The sequence below is a fragment of the Toxorhynchites rutilus genome, chromosome 1 (assembly GCF_029784135.1).
Source record: "Toxorhynchites rutilus septentrionalis strain SRP chromosome 1, ASM2978413v1, whole genome shotgun sequence".
In the NCBI taxonomy this organism is placed as follows: domain Eukaryota; kingdom Metazoa; phylum Arthropoda; class Insecta; order Diptera; family Culicidae; genus Toxorhynchites; species Toxorhynchites rutilus.
Window position 1 is genome coordinate 15656363 of NC_073744.1, and position 18899 is coordinate 15675261.

Below are 18899 nucleotides of genomic sequence, written 5' to 3' on the forward strand. Positions count from 1 at the left end.
ATTTGTTTACCAACATATCATTTGCGAGGATTGAAATCGTTGAAATCACGGAGATAGTTTGCTTTATTCCTAACTGCATGAGCGATTTTCATATTTCGGTTTCACATGGAGCTGTTTACATTTAACATGGAGTTCAAAGTTAGCCACTATTCGACTATGTACCCGGACCGAGTTGTAAACAACAGTAATTGATAGAACCAAAATGTCAGTGAACCGCAACAATATTGGGTACACTGGCAATATAAGGGATTTGACGTTTTAGTCATACCCCTGCAAATCAAAAAACACATTTTTCTAGAACAATGTTAACCAAGATGGGAGAGTTAACAGGTGGCTCGTAATTTACACTATTTAGAAAAGACGTATGAGGAATGGCAAGACGAAAAGTTTGGATTTGTTTATGTTATTACTTACGTTGGTATGGTTACATTTGATTTCGTCGAAGGTATTTGAAGCAGTATAATAAATAAACAGTTGTCGTTGAAAATACTAACCTAGTAACTTTTATGCATGTGCTTCCGCCAGCTGGCTCGGCTAATGTGATATGATTTATTCAAGGAATACTTTGATCGTGGTACCGCCACTGGGGCATAATTTGCAGCTTTGTTTTTTGTGCTGGTTCATAACGACAATCAACCGTGCCGGCGAAACTGTAGTCAATGTTTAGTGTTGTTTGGATACCATCTATGTAAATAAGTTCAAACTTACGGGATACGTCCGAACGGCGATTCTGACATTACGTTTTACCTTCCACTTCACTTATCTTGATGTTAACGTTAATGAATATTTTTGTTGCGAACGGTTACCATTGTTACAGTGCTCATACACTGTTTTACCGAAGCCAAATATTTGACTCGTTTTGAAATAGGATTGGGCGATCCTGGATCGATTTTCAGAAGATCGATCCATTTTGATTTCCGATTTTTTGGAACGATTCATTGTACCCAAAAAAATCGTGAAGATCGATCTTTTTCCTTCGATTTTTTTCGACCTTATTTCTAATGTACATCGATTTCAATCTCACCACCGGACAAATTTTATAAACATAAAGTTAACATTTGGAAAGAGAGAATGTAAAATTAGTGATAGTGAATAGAATTGGAAATCTTGGATCGATATTTAGAAAATCGATCTTTTTCTCTCTGATTTCTGATTTCCGATATTTCGGATCGATTCTTTCTTCTCCAAAAAATTACGAAAACGAACTTTTCGTTTCGATCATTTTAATCGTAGGAAGAAAACTGTAAATTTGTTTTTTAGTGAACGTTGACCACTTTGACCAGTTTTGCTAGTTTGATCTTTACAAAACAAGTGGTCACAAGTTATATCTACACCATCACATTCACTAGGCTGACAATGAAAATTCTAACGAGATGGGAAAAAAATTTGATCAACGTGTATTCGACACAAAACACAACAAGCAAATATTCTATTATAGGATGCCTAAAATATTTTTCCGGTCTGTTCGTCAAACCTGTGGTCATCTCTAATTTCAAAAAGTTACCGCATAAAAAATGCTCACCACCTCGAAAAAAAGTTTTTTAAAAATCGAAAAATCACCCTCCCCCCTTGGGTAAAGGAAATCGGGGGTTTTGATTTTTTTTTTGATACCAAATGACTTAAAATTGCATGAAACGTCGAGATCTAGTGTCATCTCGAAATTTTTTTTTGTCGAAAATCGACACTCTGGGAGTGGAATTGAGACGAAACGTATGGTTTTAAGGGCCAATAAAAATAAATTTTTACGAACGTAGTGAAGATATATTCCAATTTTGACGTAGAACTACGTCTTTCATTAAGGGTGTCAAATCAGAAAACAGGTCACGTTTTTATGAAATAAAGTTAGCGTTAATAACTATTTTTGCCGCGAACGGATTTTGGCGATTTACATACTAAACGAATCGGAAATTCCGTAAGATTTGTTTAATATGCCATACATTAGAATCCCCTGGTTAGTAAACGGTTAAAATTCATGAAAATTTTAAGTGTTTCTATTTTCCCATACATTTTTTCTGTCCATTTGAGTGCTTTCCCGAACAGAGCTATTAATAACGAGCAACTTATCGACGACCAACGGAGGGGAAATCGTAGGATTGAAAGTCTCCGTGAACAAAGGAAAAGAAGAAGAATGAAGGGGAATACTTGCCTAGAGTATAAACAGTGGATTTCGCTGAGGCAAACTTTCACTCGGCATCGGACTGTCAAGTAATCCAGTTCACTTTGCTTTCGCTGCGCTTCGATCTAAGATTGGACCCCACCAGTGGTAATCCAACTTGGAAATCGTCGTTTGATTTTTCTGTTCGTTTTTCGCGTTATTCGTATCGTGTGTTCTTCTTTCCGCGTCGTAAATTGGACGCTTCGCGTAGTGTGCGATTAGCAAGAAGAAGAGGAAGGCAGGCTCGAGCCCTGCATAAAACGAACGCATTGTCAGGGGCAGTAAAATTTCGAGGTAAGCGTCATCTAATGATGCACGCGGTGTTGGTGCAGTGAAAAGCGCTCGCACTGAACCGCAAGTGTTGTCATTGTTGTTGTTTACATGCGATGCCAAAAATATATTGATGTAGTTATGAGATATGGAATAATGGTGCTGGTGCAACATGTATATAATCGACTGTAGCCGAGTCTATGTCAATTTCGAAAAAGGCCACCGGAATAGCCTACGAGGTAAATTTTCAATGCATTGACATGAAATAAATTGCGACATACGATTGTTTTGCGAGGACAAGAATGAATCAATCAATCGTCAACTGATTCTACAATGAAAAAATCATTTCAGAGATTATTCTACTAAGCAGTTGTTTCTAAAATTTCACAGCATTATAGAATAATATCCGAAGGTATAAACAAGCGACTTATATAAAATAACAGCGTAGTTCTACGTCAACAATGCGGTCGTATCTTGGACACAACCTCTTATAATTTTTTTTAAATGTTTTTATTACTATTGTTTTTATTATTTATTATTTATTATTTTTATTTTATTACAAAATTAGCTGACCTGGCAAACTTCGTCCCGCCCAAAATGGATTTTTTGTTATCAATACCTTCAAACATTCACTTTTTCTTATTAAGCGATCGTTCATGGGTCCAATCACAGAACTTCTCATTGATTGATATTTTAATTGACCCTTTACAATTTTTTTTAGTATAAATTTCCTACTACTTCTACTAAAACTCGTCACTATTATAATATAAAATTATTTTCAGATCCAATTCTCGTTCAAGATTTTTCAATCATTTGCAAATAACATGTTCTTGTGCTCTCGTGGCCGAGTGGTTAGCGTCAAACCTAACATGCCGGGGGTTCAGGTTCGATTCCCGTTCTGGTCGGGGGAATTTTTCGTCAAAGAAATTTCCTCCGTCTTGCACTGTGGTCACGCGTATTCTAGAGCTTGCCACTCAGAATAAATTCAAGATGTGTTATTTGGCATAGAAATCACAACTACGAAAAATGGCGCAAGTAATACTACGTTGAGACTAGGGCTCTGGCAACCCTATCCCATCCAATGCAAATAGAGCGTAGGCAGCATAAAACAGGGCTCGCGCTCGGGGGGCTCACGTATTGTTTAATGTTTGGAGTCATGTATGTCAACATTTGATTACGTTGGATAGTTTCCTTTGGCAAGCGATGTTTGGATACCCATCCGGATGCTTTCTTGACGATTTGCAATCAAAATCACAGTTGAAGAATCGCGGAGCACTTTATTTTTAATTTTAGGTTATGATTTCTATGCTCATGATTTTCTATGCTGGCTACTAAAATGCGGCCATCTTAGTAACCCCTTGGTTGAGACGGTGAAGTTTCTCTAGTGCTATATAAGAAGAAGAAGAAGAAGAAGAAGAAGTAGAAATAACATGTTCCTTTGTTACATGGGATACATGATTGATACAGGAAATATAAAAAATGGAGACATTTCAAATCAGACGTTGTTCTGCCAAATAAATCATTTCTAGTGAATGTTTTGGTGATTGAATGAACAATAACTAATATATTGTAAGTATGTTTGAATGGTTTTACGTATTAAATGTAAAGTACTGTACTAATTAGCTAATGGAATCTTTTATATTGTGAATTGGACTTGACTGTTGGATTCTGAGGTCATTTCAGCTTCCTATTTCAATCGTCGCTTTCTACGAGGGATGATTAAATTCATACAAAAATCCTGCTGATCACCCCTTAAACTTTGTTTCAAATGTCAAAATACAAAATAAGAACAAGTCACACATAAACCAAGTTGCTATCAAAATGTCGTGGATGTGAAGTTTAAATTTACAACTTTAAACATTCCGTTGCGATTTGCACTCAGGAAGTTTTCGAATGCATTAAACAGTTTGTGGGAAAAGTGGGCGAATTACATCCTTGAGCTACTGGGAGAGGTGCGTTCAAAATTAATGACGGAAGCTCCATCGTGTGGAGAGCCAACTGTCTTCTTGTGTGTCCGCTTCGTGAATTCCCGTCTGAGTCGTGGATCACTTCGTTGCGCCTATTCGCTGTCACTTCCCCTCCGTTATGACAGTTCATACACGATCAATCAATTATGAGTCATATTGGGTAAATGTTTTACTCAAGCCCCGGGCAAGGGGATATGATCCGCGAGTCAAGATGTGCTACAAATTTAGCTGTCATTGCCAAACCTATCAAATTACTCGGCGAACTCAAGGCAAATCTATGGAACAAGGTGCGCCCATTCGCTAACTAAAAAAAGAATTGTTTTTTGAAAAAAAAATTTATGTGAAATGTAATGATCATGATGATCACAAGGGTCTGAATGATAATATAAAACGCGGTGCAGTCTGGGTAGCGCTAAATGAACTACACCAACACTATTCCTCGTGTTAGGGGTGGCCGATCATTTTCCTTCAGGTATACGCAAATCAAAAATAAAAAGAAATAATTTTTTGAAACTAATTTTCTCATATTAAACGAATTATTGAATATTTGATTAGTTTTTTTAGTATATCTTTGCAAAATAACATCTCCAACGCTCATCATCAAACATCATTTCCGTAAAAATCTAATCCACAATTTATACTATGCAGCACCATTCACAGAATGACAATCGAAAATTCGAACCGGATCAGTTGTGTGACGACATCACTCGAAACGAAACAAATTTTTAGCTTTACTTTTCAGCCGAAGAACACAGCTATCACCGCACTAAAATACCTTCTTTACATCTGGCTTAAAACGCACGTAAACGTAAACGTCATATTTAACTCGAAACAATCGTTAAATTCGTGAAAATTTAAAGAAGGTAGTTTTGAAATCTTATAAATAGTATGTAGATTTTTAAGTTATTCGATTACTTAAAACACGTAGTCCTGACGCTTACTTAGCCATTTGGTTGTATATTTCCAAATATTTTACAACACAATAATCACAAAAACTCACCATTATAATATAAAATCAGCATCAAACACAATTTCAGTTTCATATTATTTCACAATTTTCGAGGAAACGTATTACTCTATTACATAGAATACATATTGAATACAGAAAAGTAAATTTTCATTCATTATTTTTTGTTCTAGAAGTGTGTTAATTTCGTCCTTAATTTCGTTTTCCAAATGGCGCAAATCATTATGGTGCCTTCAACGCAAAGACAATAAATGAAACGCTTGCAGCGTAAAACGTAATGAATATAATGAATATAGCAATGAGTATTTCATAAAGTATCAGTATATTCCACAAATTGTGCTCAATCGTCTTAATTTACTTTTGTGTATTTTTTAAATGGCTGCAGAAAACCACTTCACGTTTTGACCCACCTGGTAGTATGTTAAGTGCCTTGTTTTACACCAGCTTGAGAGTTTGGCAGTTCTCGCGAGTGACAGTGCTAGTATACGGATGCCCTCAGGCTGGTTTTACTAGATCAAGATTTTCTAAAGGCGTAATATACTACAACCTCCCTTTTTGTTTAGAAGAAAAGAATGCGCTCAGTTTTTACTCAACAAGTTATATTATTATTTCAATAGCATTTCAAGTATTATTTAGTTATAAATTAAATGGGTCAATGCGGCAAATAATCACGGAACTTCGCTGGTTGCTTTCTGATCCGCTCCGTTGATGCGGTTGGAGTAATTACTTCGGATCCAGGAATAACTGCTTCTACATCAGGTGCAGGTTCTGAGTGAGCGACATTCTCCCACAGTGCGTCTGATCCACTGCCATCTGTAGGTTCCGGCTGGACTGGAAGCTGAAGTTTCTTCAAATGGAATGAACTTCGTCTGTATTCCTTGCCCGTTCGCTTGCATTTTATTACTGTATCTGTGCCTTTCTTATGACAAACGACAAATTCCTCATTCGCAAAATCTGTATCAAGCTTGTTCGATTTCCTCATCCGTTTTACCAACACTTCATCTCCTTCTATTTCGCTCTCCTTTGCTCCACGTCGCCTATCTGCATACTCTTTACCTTTTTGTTTAATTATAGCATCGTTTTCTCTCACTTCCGCCTCTTCTTGAAAAGTCGAGATTGTTGGTAGCTTACTCTTGATGCGACGCCCAAACATGATCTCAGGATGGAACGATTTTGTCGCTCGACTTCCCCGTTCGTTAGAGGCCAATACGGAATTGTGTTCGAAAGCTTCACGCCGTGTGAATCACAGAACTTTTTGAACTCAATGCATTCCGAGCTGAACTGTGGAGCATTATCAGCTTTTAGCAATGCCGGAATCCCGTATCGGCTAAACATAACCGACAGTTCCTTTATCACATCACCCGCAGTTGTTTTATCCATTTCACATATCTCCATGAAGCGACTATAGCAGTCGATCACGACTAGGAGAGACTGTCCCTCAGGAAGAGGGCCAAGAAAGTCTATTGCTACCGTATGCCATGGAAACTTCGGAAGCTGACTCCTTTGCATTGGTTCTGGAGCCTCAGGAGCCGCTACTAATGTGCAACCTCTACAATTTTTCACCAATTTCTCCACCTCTACGTCAATTTTCGGCCACCACACATTGGACCTAAGGTGATTTTTCATCATTGTTATGCCCGGGGGTCCTTCGTGGGCCGTTTGTAATACTTGCTTTCTTAGGGATTCCGGTACTACGATGCGGTCCCCCCGAAGAAGGACACCTTGTAGCTCACATAACTCATTAACTAAAACTCGATAGGCTACTGGAAGATTTTGGGTATTACCGTCCAATAATAAGCCCAGAATTTCCTGAATTTCCCGATCATTCCTTGATGCTTCCCTTATTTCATTCCACTGTAGAGCCGATGAGCTTACTGCATGCATAGCAACTTCTCTAACAAAAATTTCTTCGTTCGAATCAAAAGGAATTGGGCTCAATACAGATAAACGTGACAAAGGATCTGCTACATTGTTCTTACCCGATATAAAAACAACCTTATAATCAAACGCTTGTAACCGCAGCACCCATCTTTCAATGCGAGCGCATGGTTTAGTACGCACGGAGAAAAGGAAACCCAACGTCTTGCAGTCAGTGAATAAATCGAATGATTTGCCCAACAAATAGTATTGGAACCGCTCGACAGCCCATACCAACGCCAACGCTTCCTTCTCTGTTTGGCAGTAACGTCATTCTGTTTCTGTCAGTGATTTAGACGCGTAATTGATAACTCGATGTTGATTGTGGTTATCAAACTGAACCAAAATCGCACCAATCCCACATGGACTGGCATCAGCTATCACTGCTGTACGGTCTTCCACTCTATAAAAACCTAGACATTTGACATCTGCCATTGCTTCCTTGATAACTTGAAAAGATTGAGTCTGTTCCACATTCCATTCGAATTTGGAGTCTTTGTGTAGAAGTTTCCGCAGAGGCTCGTCAATTGAGGACAGCTTTGGAATATACCTATTCATATAATTGGCGAGCCCAAGGAAACTACGAACTTCCGCTTCGTTGCTAGGTTCTCTGAACGACAATATAGCATGTGTTTTAACTTTTGAAGGCCTAATTTCGTCTTGAGCAATTTTGTGCCCCAAGAAGTCGAGTTCAGTCACCCTCAGTTGGCATTTGTCCCAATTGAGTTCTACACCTCGATCATTCAGTCGAGATAGAACCTGCAATCACAAAAGAACACAAAAAGAAAAAGAACAACAACTTTCTCTATGTAAACTATTTGCTTTATTCGTATCAGGATGTTACATTACCTTGTTAAACCGTTTATCGTGTTCATTAAGATCCTGCCCCTCAACGATCACATCGTCGAGATACCAATGTGCTCCCTCGCAGCCACTGAGAATTTCGTCCATCGTCTTTTGAAACAATTCAGGTGCCGTCACCAAACCAAACGGCAAACGCTTGAAGCGGAAAAGACCTCGCACAGTGATGAAAGTATTTGCATCACGAGACGCCTCGTCGAGCTCGACTTGAAGAAATGCTTCCTCAATGTCTAGCTTGCTCCACAAACGTCCTCTTCCGAGTTTCGCCAAATAATCCTCGATAACAGGCATGGGATGATGTTCACGCAGTACCGCTTCGTTTACGCGGCGCAAGTCGAGGCATAAACGGGGTTCCCCGTTGGCCTTACCGACCACAACTAATGGTGATACCACGTTGTAGGACCTGTCTTAATTTCGATTATGTCGCGACTCAACATCTCATCTAGCTTTCTTCCAACGGCTTCTTCAAGTGGGATAGGAATCCTCCGCATTGGCTGAAACACTGACACGGCCTGAGGGTCGATGCGAATATGTACTCTGATGTCCTTGATCTTCGTGAACGGCTTTGCTTCCACGCTGTTGACATTCAAACCGACTCTGAGCACTCCTAATTTCTTAGCGGTTGAATCCCCCAGCAAACACCGTTGCCCCCCTACAACAACAAAAAATTCGGCCTGAACACAATTCTCTCCAATGACAATATCTGCTACGAATGATCCTCGAATTGTCAACACGTTCTGGCTTCCATAAGCGCGCAAAACTCGAGTACTGCCTCTGGTAGATGAAACTACTGAAATTCTCTGCTTCTTGAAAGCCTCCCAAGCATCTTCAGTGACGAGATTGGCATCCGCCCCAGAGTCGACTAACATTTCAACACGAACTCCGCCGACCGTACATATGATGACGTTTGACTCATTGCCTGAATAGAAGGCATAATAAACCTTTGTCTCTTCATCACTTCCGAGTTGAGGAGCCGATTTCTCTGATTGTTCCACATCCTCCACTGCTTGGATGTGTTTGTCGGCTTCACGGCCCGACGAACGATTTGTCTTCCGACACAGCCTCTCGAAATGGCCGTAGCTCTTGCAGCTCCGACATTGCTTTCCCCGTGCTGGACATGCAGCTGAAACTGCAATGTGTCCCGGACGACCGCAGTTAAAACAGGATTTCTCGGTTCTTACATATTGCGATACAGCTTGTGGTTTCTTACGTTTTATCTGCTCCACCTTGAAAACTTTCTCCGAGGGCTGCGCCGTAGACATGTCTTCCACTTGCTTATCCACGCTTTCCTGTGCGATTCCCAGTGCCTCGAATTCGGGGAAACTTAAATCCTTCATCAGAATTCTACGCCGTACCTCGTTCGAAGCGCATCTTTCAACAACTGCGTCCGTGAGGTAAATCTCGCTCAATATTAGACTGATTTCCGAGCCATACTTATCGAAATCGCACTCTGCAACTTGCTGTTTCAGACGAATGATGAAATCGGCGAAACGTTCTCTCCGCGTTTGTTTCATAGAACGGAGCTTGCGTCTTTCTCAGGAGGATTCTGCTAACCCTCGCAAATTTCCAGAAATTTATATAATTTCCGCAGCCAATCACCGGAGATCACCTCTTGACTCTCGCATAAAAATCGTTTTTTATGTTTACAAGGGAAATCTACTTTCCGCTTCATCACGCACGGCGTTATAACCTCAACGAAAATTGCTTCGCCATTCTGCGCCATTTTCATAAAAAAACGAAACACTGGCGTCACAAAAACTTTTCTTTCTCGACGCCTATTCCCGTAAAGTGCAGCTTTTCCCGTCCGACTTTGGACACAGGGAGTTTTCACTTCGAATTTCAACTGTTTTATCCGATAATTACCTTTTACTCTTCGTATTTCCACTCGGTTTGTATCCTCGTCGCCAGATTGTAGAGAGTCAACCGTCTTCTTGTGTGTCCGCTTCGTGAATTCCCGTCTGAGTCGTGGATCACTTCGTTGCGCCTATTCGCTGTCACTTCCCCTCCGTTATGACAGTTCACACACGATCAATCAATTATGAGTCATATTGGGTAAATGTTTTACTAGATCAAGATTTTCTAAAGGCGTAATATACTACACATCGGATGAATATCTCAACCTTTGTTGAACTGTGGCTCTCTCGGAAGGAAACCAACTTTAAGCATCACGTGGTAGTCTACAAGTGGTTTATAATCGTTATAAGTGCTTCGACATTCATGCACAGATACAAGAGCTCATAGCTCAAGCGAGAAAATCTAGTTCATTGTTGGTTGCAATGAATTCTTCGTTGCCGACAGAAGAAAACTAATTCAGCAAAAATCGAAACTTACAAATATTAACGATAATAATCACTAATTTTAGTGTTGATTTTCTTTTACGGATTAACCTGATGAATAAAATAAAGAAAACCTTTATCATTTTTGTACTTTTTTTTTAATACATAACCGTTGGGATGAATTAACCGCCAGCAGTTTAACCGCATTTTGAAAACACTATGCCAGTGTACTAAAAAGCGGATTTCACTATTTCCAAAGGCATCTTCCTCGAGAAATAAGAGCTGATGAAGATCCCAATGAAAATGGCTTAATTTATTAACATATCTTTCGATGCCTACTTGTGTCTCTGCATAACTTTCCTCACCAAGGTTTTCCAAGTCATTCCATATGCATGTACTATTTTACTAATTGACGTTGCGCTGATTGAGACTCTAAAATGGTGGGCGAACCGTTGGCGTGCTTCATCGATGTACAATATAAGATTTTTTCGGTACAAGTTGTTCTACCAGGTTCGTCTGTCTGCATCTAACTTTCGGAAAGTGCTCTATCGTGTACTAAGAGCTATTATTCATTCTCGTTCATAATCCACGATCCAGAAACTGATGGTTGATTTGGAACTCTTATAGATTTTATCTAATTGTGATAGTGATAATCCCTGGAAGTAGTAATCGTACAAACAATTATATTTTGTGTTAGCCCAATGATGCTGAACCTTTTCAATAGTTGAATATTTCATGCTGCTCGCAAAACACGAATAATTGGAAATGATAATAAGATTTGTCACTTTTGACATATTAATCTGTCAACAGCGAACGCGACTATTTTTACGACCGTTCCAATTGCGACAATTTCGAACTGTCGTGTCCAGTTAGGGAATGAACGCACAAAATATTTCTCTGTATAAAAACAACTAACATATTATCCATCCTATATTTTTTATTCATACCCTTTAAAGAGAGAACTTATTTTTGGTGAGTGGATGATACACTTGACATAATGTTTCTGTTGCATTTCATAATGAAAATGATCGGAAATCTTGTATTAATACAATGTAAGGAGAAAATGAGAAAATCGTCTGTAACCGTTGTCTGTGTTCGATCAGATCAGTGCTATTTCGGTTCGATACGATAAATATTATTTCTAGGGGTACGACCAAATATGACAAACTCTTATTTGATTTCGTTCACAATTTAAACTATTCAATAGCAAACTGATTAAATGATGTAAGAGTGTTTCCAATTATTCGCGCAAATTGCAACCGTAATAATTGATTCGCCATTTTTTCTTCCCAAACAGACACACCTACTTTTCGCTCTCAATACCGCTATCATATTCCCGATTGCTTGGTGCGCTAAAATTTGAGCGGAAAACTATCGTGCTCTTGAGAAACGTTAGAAACGGTTTCGTTTTGATTGAAACGCCTATTATACCGCAAAACGTTCAACATTCTCCATGCTATCCATGCATTCAATATTGTTTGCAATGAATTTTTTGCAAACGTAAATTAGATTGAACGCCTTATCCCAACGGTTTGTGCACGATCAACTGAATACCCATTCTTCAGTACACGGCAAGCAATCGCGCAAAGATGATCCTTCATACGAACCCGTATCGTTTAATTGTTTTACTATCAACGGTAGTCTCGGCTTTCGCGGTGGAATATGTATTCAACGCTAATATTTGTGGGCCAAATTCTTACGGAGAAATCGTCCGTAGGCCATCGATCGGTCGACTTAAGGAGTTCCCCTGGTTAGCCCGGCTGGGATACCGCAGGAATGGGGTTACCGAGTTTCATTTCCAGGGAACGCTCATCCATCCATACTACGTTGTGACGACGGTTTTTGCGACGGATTATTATCAGAACACTTTGTATGTTTCATTCGATGAAGAAATATCGGTTGATTAACCCGTTATATTTTGCAGGGAATTCGTTCGCCTCGGAGAGTACCACACAACGACAGACGAAGACTGCCAGGAGCTTGATGGAGATGAAATTTGCGCTCCTGCGCTGCAGGATATACCGATTGAGCAGATCATTAAACATCCTGAGCACAACAATCCAAAATTGGCCAACGATTTGGCACTGATCAAGCTTCAACGACCAGCTAATATCAGCTCGGAGTTTGTTCGACCAATCTGTGTCCCTACTGGGGAGGATTTCCCCCTCACGGAGAACGCCCCACTGTTCATCGCCGCTTGGTGTGGTAGCAAAAAATCCGGAATATCGGTCGTCCCGCTGCAGTATCGCATGCAAATGGTTAGCGCCGGATCTTGCGCGCGGAAACTTTCGCCACACGTGGATATTGACCTGCACGCACCATCACAGTTCTGCGCCGCGTTGGATGTCGACAAGAAAACACAGGAAAAACACAAGGACATTAGTCTCCGGGGAAGCACCGGGGCTCCTCTGCAAATGTTGGGCCCGGATGGACGGGTTTTCCTGGTGGGAATGACTTCGGTTGGGGTGAGGAATGCCGCGCTGGATACACCGTATGTGTTTGTTAATCTGGTTCGAATGGCCGGCTGGCTCGAGCAGACAGTGATGAATGAGGAACAGAATCGGTTGAATGCGCGGGTGCAATAAGGCCGAATGGACAAACAGAAATAACCAAAATATATTGGTGATAAAAAAACGTCATCGACTGTTTTTACGAGAACAGGTTTTTTTTTCTTAAGATCAACTGGATTCGAAGCAGCCATGACGTCGATTGTTGGGTTGCTGGTGCAAGCAATGCTGGAGACCGCGTGTATGCAGCGGAGTGGAAGAAGGGGAATGATTGATGTTTTCATTATCATCCGTTTTATGTGCTCGTGACGAATGAATTGGAATTGCCTTGATGATGTGGAATAGATTGTTGAATATTGGCGAAAAGAAATCTATTATTCAAATAAAATATATTGTTTACTTTTTTTATTTTCACACTTTCTGAGTACAGAAAAAATATACTTATTTTGTTACAAATTTTTTTTAGATGTTTAACATTTTACGGACCGCTCAAGAGTTTTGTCGTTTTCGCGTTCTTTCTTCACGGACTTGTGTGAAGTTAGCGGATAAAAGTTTTTTGTTGCGTGCAAGTTTTTGTTCAACGTCTTACTGGATTTCATGAATAATGAATTATTTTAACCCATTAGTGTCCAGCGTATAAAATTTAATACGCAAAAATGCCCGTCTTTGGAAAACTGTTTTTGATTCACCTGATCTTAGGGATCTCTGCTCGAAACATAAATGGTCTGCCGTTCAAATGTTCCATTACCTATTTGACGCAGATTCCGTCGGACTAATCACCACACAGACAAATAAGTACCCACTGCTAAAAGGAGATACAAGATTCCGTGTGACCGTACCGGAAATGTACAAATTTCTAGAAATTGTGCTTGTTTCCGGATACGTAAAAGTTCCAAGTAAGCGGTTCTACTGGGAAGAAAAAGGAGATACGTACAACATGCTGATTGCCAACGCCATGCCAAGGAATAAATTTGAGCAAATCATGAAATATCTGCATCCCAACGACAATTTACTTCAAGTTTATCCCGTATGAAGGTAAAACACATGTTTAGATTTATATGCATTCTATAATGTTTTGTTGATATACTTTGTAGAAAAAACTGATCGTGATCCTGGAGAACCATTGGGATCGAAGGTTGTGTCCAATTTGAGCAAAGATATTGTGGCTGAAGAAAGTTACGTGTACGTAGATAACTGTTTTTTACCAGTTTGGCCCTTCTTGAAGATTTTGGCAAGAGGGACATAAATATCATTGGAACCATCCGTAACAACCGCATTGAAAAGGCGCCGTTGGGATCCATGAAAAAGCAAGCAAGCCCCCCCCCTGTTTCGGGACAAACCCAGATGGACTAGAAAGTTTCATGCCATTTGTATCAAGTTCGTGGACACCTGGGCAGTAATGGGTTAATTGAAATAAATTGATTGTTTATCAAGTAACATCTTCCACAAACATGCTCATTAGATAGAGCATTGGATCATTCATCTTTCCACATAGTTAATTTTTTTCTTGATCGTGACAGAGAAAAGTTATAGACTGAAACGTGAGCATGGGTCAATATAGCAAAAAAAAACAAGATTTTAAAAATGTAAAAAAAGTTGTTCGAATAGAGTTATCGAAATTATTCGACAGAGAAATATTTTACCTATCTTCCAGCCACAATTTTATTAATCGGAAAAGGGTCTGAGAAAAGTTATAGGCCAAGTTGTGTGGGAGAAATTGATTACTTTAAAGAAAATTGAAAAAAGAGTTATTTGAAAGGACCGAAAACACATTTTCGAGATAGTACTTATTCGAAATAGAATATGTTTATCTATCTTTAGCAAAATTTCCATTCGTCAGAAAAAGGTCTAAGAAAAGTTATAGCCCAAAACCTATACAACTTGTATATGGTAAATGAATTAATTTGAAGAAAATTTAAAAAAGTTATTTGAAAAGACCCGAAACACATTTACTCATTGGATAGAGAATATTTTTAACCATCTTCAGTCAAACTTTCGTTGGCCGGAAAAGGGTTTGAGAAAAGTTATGGGCCAAATGTGTACAAGTTGCAGGAGGAAAATTTATAAATTTAATGGACATGAAAATAGAATCTTTTCACACTCGAAAAGAAATTGAAGGAACAGAGTAGAAAGTCGAAGTTTTTATGCTATTTTTTAAAATGCTTTAAAATCGTGAAATATCAACGCATGAAGGTGGGATATAAATCACTTTAAAGCATAATTTACATAGATTTACACGGAATATTTTACAGAGAAGTTTGTATCTCGATGTATGAGATGTAGTGGACACAAATATCGGGAAGAAAAGAGAAATCGATTTCTTTCTGTTTTTTTTAAAGATAGAAAATCCAATGAACGTTATCAACTATCTTTCATTTGGTTTTTATAACTTTGTTGTAGGACCGACCGACTAAAAACTAAGTGACCTAAAAATTCCCGTGTGAATCGTGATAGGACGGGCATCGATTTTTTGTCATAAGCACTTATATGTTTTTTTTTTAACCATTTCAATGTTTGATAGCTATAATTTCTTTCAAAGCTTCGTGCAGTATTTATATACAGTTCATAAAATGGCGAAATGAACCATTAAGTAATCATGTCATTCGAGCAGATCAAAATGACGTTCCCCACCACTCGAATATCACTGAGAAAGAATATCTAAGGACCTTTTTCTAGAATCTGTAGAAAATATGGGCTATTAGGACAAAACTTGAAAATTTTCGTATTGCTTCATGGCCATAAAATCGCAGATAGAAGAATCGTCCCGCAATATTATTCAATACTAGAATGAATTTTTATTACTTTTTATTATTCTATTTTTTTGAACAAAACTGATCAAGGGATTGGAAGGATGAGGTAGGGAACAGGGTTACCATATCCATATAGATTTTCCAGTCTTTTTGAAACCAAGAATCTGTAACAGATTATAGATTTTTTTGGATTCATACAGAATTTAAAATTTTATTTTCCAAATAACGTTCGAATTTTGTTATGGCTTGATGTCAATAATATTTTTTCCCATCTCATCTATTTCATTCATTGGGTCATTTGTTGGATTTGTTTGAGTCAGAAGAGTCATTATCTTCTGACATTTATATGTAGCGTGATGTCCTGCTTTCACATGTTCTATCAAAGCGAGAAAATGCAAAAGTCTGCACCATCGGTTAGTGTTGTTTCTCATAAATAACACTGAATTTCTAAAAAAAACATATGGGAGGTGAAAAAAAAACTAGATATTGTTCGCGTCACGAAAATTGTCAAAATATGATTGCTTTTTGCTCAGACGTTTCACGGGGGATTCATGATTTTTCCCTAACACGAACAAGACAGGGTTAGGTCTAATCCGCGATAGGAAAAACGTATTGCGGTCAGCTCATTTACAGCTATCTTTCGCACAGCCCAGAGTGAATTTACTGATATTAAATGATATTGGGCCTGATCACGAACAGTGATCACGGTGGAAACGAAATAAAATGCATATAAAATTGCATAATTCATTTCATTTCCACCGAGATGTCGCGTTTGTGATCAGGCCCATTAACTCCATTGATGAAATATTGGACCTCAGCCCATAGAAAATATTGAATTCGTCCGCAACACGACGGCTCTTGCTGGAATCCGTCGTAGGACATAACCATTGATTATTGAGTTGGACAAAACAAACTGAAACACCCAAATTCACTCAGATTAATTCGGAAACCAGAATAATCCTTTTCTCACGAGCAAAATGTATTCAAAATAATACACATAACTAAGAAAGCAGAATTGAACTTTGTAGATTTTGAACATAATCCAAAGAAATCAAATGTTTGAACGACAGCTCGAAATAAATCAAAACATACCCAATTTATTTATTTAGAATGAGGAAATTCTATTAAAACCCATCCGTATCCTAAGCATATGATCTTATGCTATGATATATACTGATACTAAATGATATCAGAGCTGAGATTAATTTTCAAAATTGTTCTTAAAACTTTTAACACAGATATCAATACAGATTTTCTGAGAAAATAAAAATAGATCAAAAATACAGATTTTATTGTGGCTACCCTGAGAGGAATAATATTTATATATTGTGAATTTATTTCACATAAAATGGATAAAACTGGATGATATATGAAAAAACTGGAGGATTTTAGGATTCAACTGTTTGACTGTATTGGCAATGCTGGTCCAAGCACAAGCTGGAAAATTTACGGAAAAAAACTCGTAAAAAACCATGTCTGATCATAGACACATAGGGGGTCTTCGTAGCCACATTGGTTGCGTGTTCGCTTAGTAAGCGATCGATCGTGAGTTCAAAACTCAGGGCCCTCATTGACCATCTTTGTGTTGTTACAGAATAGCTACGTCCACGCAACAATCATCAGCGATGGAGATCGATCCACGGTCGAAATAAGATCGATTCATCCATACAACTGCTCTGCTCTGCAAGACACATCGGGCTGCTGTTCTATAAATAACTCAACAATGATCAATCAACTGTCTCCGTTGTCCGGTGGTCCAACTGGATAATGGAAGAACAGAAAGAATACTCTTACGCCTAAATGGCTACTGTGTGAATGTACCATATGTAATGGTATGGAGGAATACTGGCGAATGGCAACTGTGTAATGTGCTAATTATAGATATGATAACCATGTGACATGTACACGATTAAAATTCGGCTCTGTTACAGTTAGATTGCTAATGAGCCTTAAATAAATAAATGGGATAAAAAAAAATAGACACATTATTTTTGAATGGGATGGTGGCATGACAGTTCAGAGAGTATACCGAGATCCCAAAAAAAAAACAACTGGGATCGCGATTCCCTCGAGTCAAAAACTCTAAACTCAAAAATAAGGTTGATTCAGCACCTTGAATCAGCTTTAAAAGAATTAAACGAAACGATAGTCTCTGCCCAACAGCAATTGCCCACTAAGAAGAGTTTCTTCAACGAGAAACGTTTCTTGGTGGAATAAAAGGCTCTAATGGCTTCGCAAAACAGCGCGGAAACTGTTCAACAGAGAAAAAATTACTTCGGACTCAATACAAAAGCGCTTTAACTGAGTACAGCAGAGAACTGAGACGATCCAAACGAAAATCCTAGAAATATAACTGCGAAAGCATTGAAAATACTCCAATCGTTGCTAGACTCAATGAGACTCTGGCAAAAGACCACTCGAACCGGCTAGGTTCCCTTAAAAAGGCCGACGGTTCGTTTACAAAAACTCCCTCAGAAGTACTAGACTTACTGATGAAGACTCACTTCCCGGGATCTACATCTGTCCACTCGGATACAAATCCTGGCTATAATGGCGACACAATATGCTCTCGAAGGCGCCTCACAGACCTGAAAGTGCAAAGGATGTTGCAAACACAGTCTTCACGAGGGCCAGAGTAGTAAGCGCGGTGAGATCCTTTCTACCTTACAAATATTACGCCGTGTATTAAAATTACTCAACAACTGCTGTGCCTTAATAAGAAAGAACTAAGCACATTCACTGGTCTTGTAACAGGGCACTGTCCGAGTAAATACCATCTCAAAAACATAGGTTATGACATATGATATTTGTCGCTTTTCTGATGCCGAAAGCGAAACCTCGGAACATTTGCTCTGTAACTGCGGAGCTCTAACAAGACGCAGACTTTGATAAAACTATTCTGGAGCCCAAGGAAACTTGGTCTGCGTCGCCGATCAGGATTATAAATTTTATCAAACAGATTATTCCTGATTGGCACCTATCTCGCTATAGCTTTCAGTCGACACCTTCATCAATAAGCTGTAGATAAGCTCGAAGTATAGCATAAAAAAGGGTATACCACAATAGTTCAAAATAATGGACGCAAGGGGTAAATATCCCCAATATGTTCCCGAAAGACGGTATCCTACGTCAAAAAGCTTACACTCAAAAACAAAACACAAAAAAAATGAATTATAATTCGTCAACAAAATAGAATATGGAAAATAAATCAGGACGCCCAAAAAGCATC

The 18899-nt window shown here is 38.8% G+C and overlaps 2 protein-coding genes across 2 annotated transcripts; one reads left to right on the forward strand and one right to left on the reverse strand.

Annotated features, from left to right (window-relative positions):
• Positions 1 to 6445: 6445 nt before the first annotated feature.
• On the reverse strand, positions 6446 to 8428 carry LOC129779695 (uncharacterized protein K02A2.6-like). Its single transcript, XM_055787328.1, has 3 exons — positions 8126 to 8428; positions 7690 to 8035; positions 6446 to 7530 (listed from the first exon to the last, which is right to left on the reverse strand). Exons 1-3 carry the CDS (start codon positions 8426 to 8428, stop codon positions 6446 to 6448), a joined length of 1734 nt encoding a protein of 577 aa, XP_055643303.1.
• Positions 8429 to 11811: 3383 nt separating this feature from the next.
• On the forward strand, positions 11812 to 13325 carry LOC129772636 (phenoloxidase-activating enzyme 1-like). The gene is made up of 2 exons (XM_055776222.1): positions 11812 to 12283; positions 12338 to 13325. Exons 1-2 carry the CDS (start codon positions 12003 to 12005, stop codon positions 12996 to 12998), a joined length of 942 nt encoding a protein of 313 aa, XP_055632197.1. The 5' UTR covers positions 11812 to 12002; the 3' UTR covers positions 12999 to 13325.
• Positions 13326 to 18899: the final 5574 nt, after the last annotated feature.

What these genes read in the sequence shown, in the direction of transcription:
- LOC129779695 (XM_055787328.1), bottom strand. Translation starts at nt 8,428, where the DNA reads ATGCCTGTTATCGAGGATTATTTGGCGAAACTCGGAAGAGGACGTTTG. An exon ending in ACGATAAACGGTTTAACAAG is followed by an intron (nt 8,036 to 8,125) that starts GTAATGTAACAT and finishes TTGTGATTGCAG; the next exon opens with GTTCTATCTCGACTGAATGA. An exon ending in GGCAGATGTCAAATGTCTAG is followed by an intron (nt 7,531 to 7,689) that starts GTTTTTATAGAG and finishes ACTGCCAAACAG; the next exon opens with AGAAGGAAGCGTTGGCGTTG.
- LOC129772636 (XM_055776222.1), top strand. Translation starts at nt 12,003, where the DNA reads ATGATCCTTCATACGAACCCGTATCGTTTAATTGTTTTACTATCAACG. An exon ending in GATTATTATCAGAACACTTT is followed by an intron (nt 12,284 to 12,337) that starts GTATGTTTCATT and finishes TATATTTTGCAG; the next exon opens with GGAATTCGTTCGCCTCGGAG.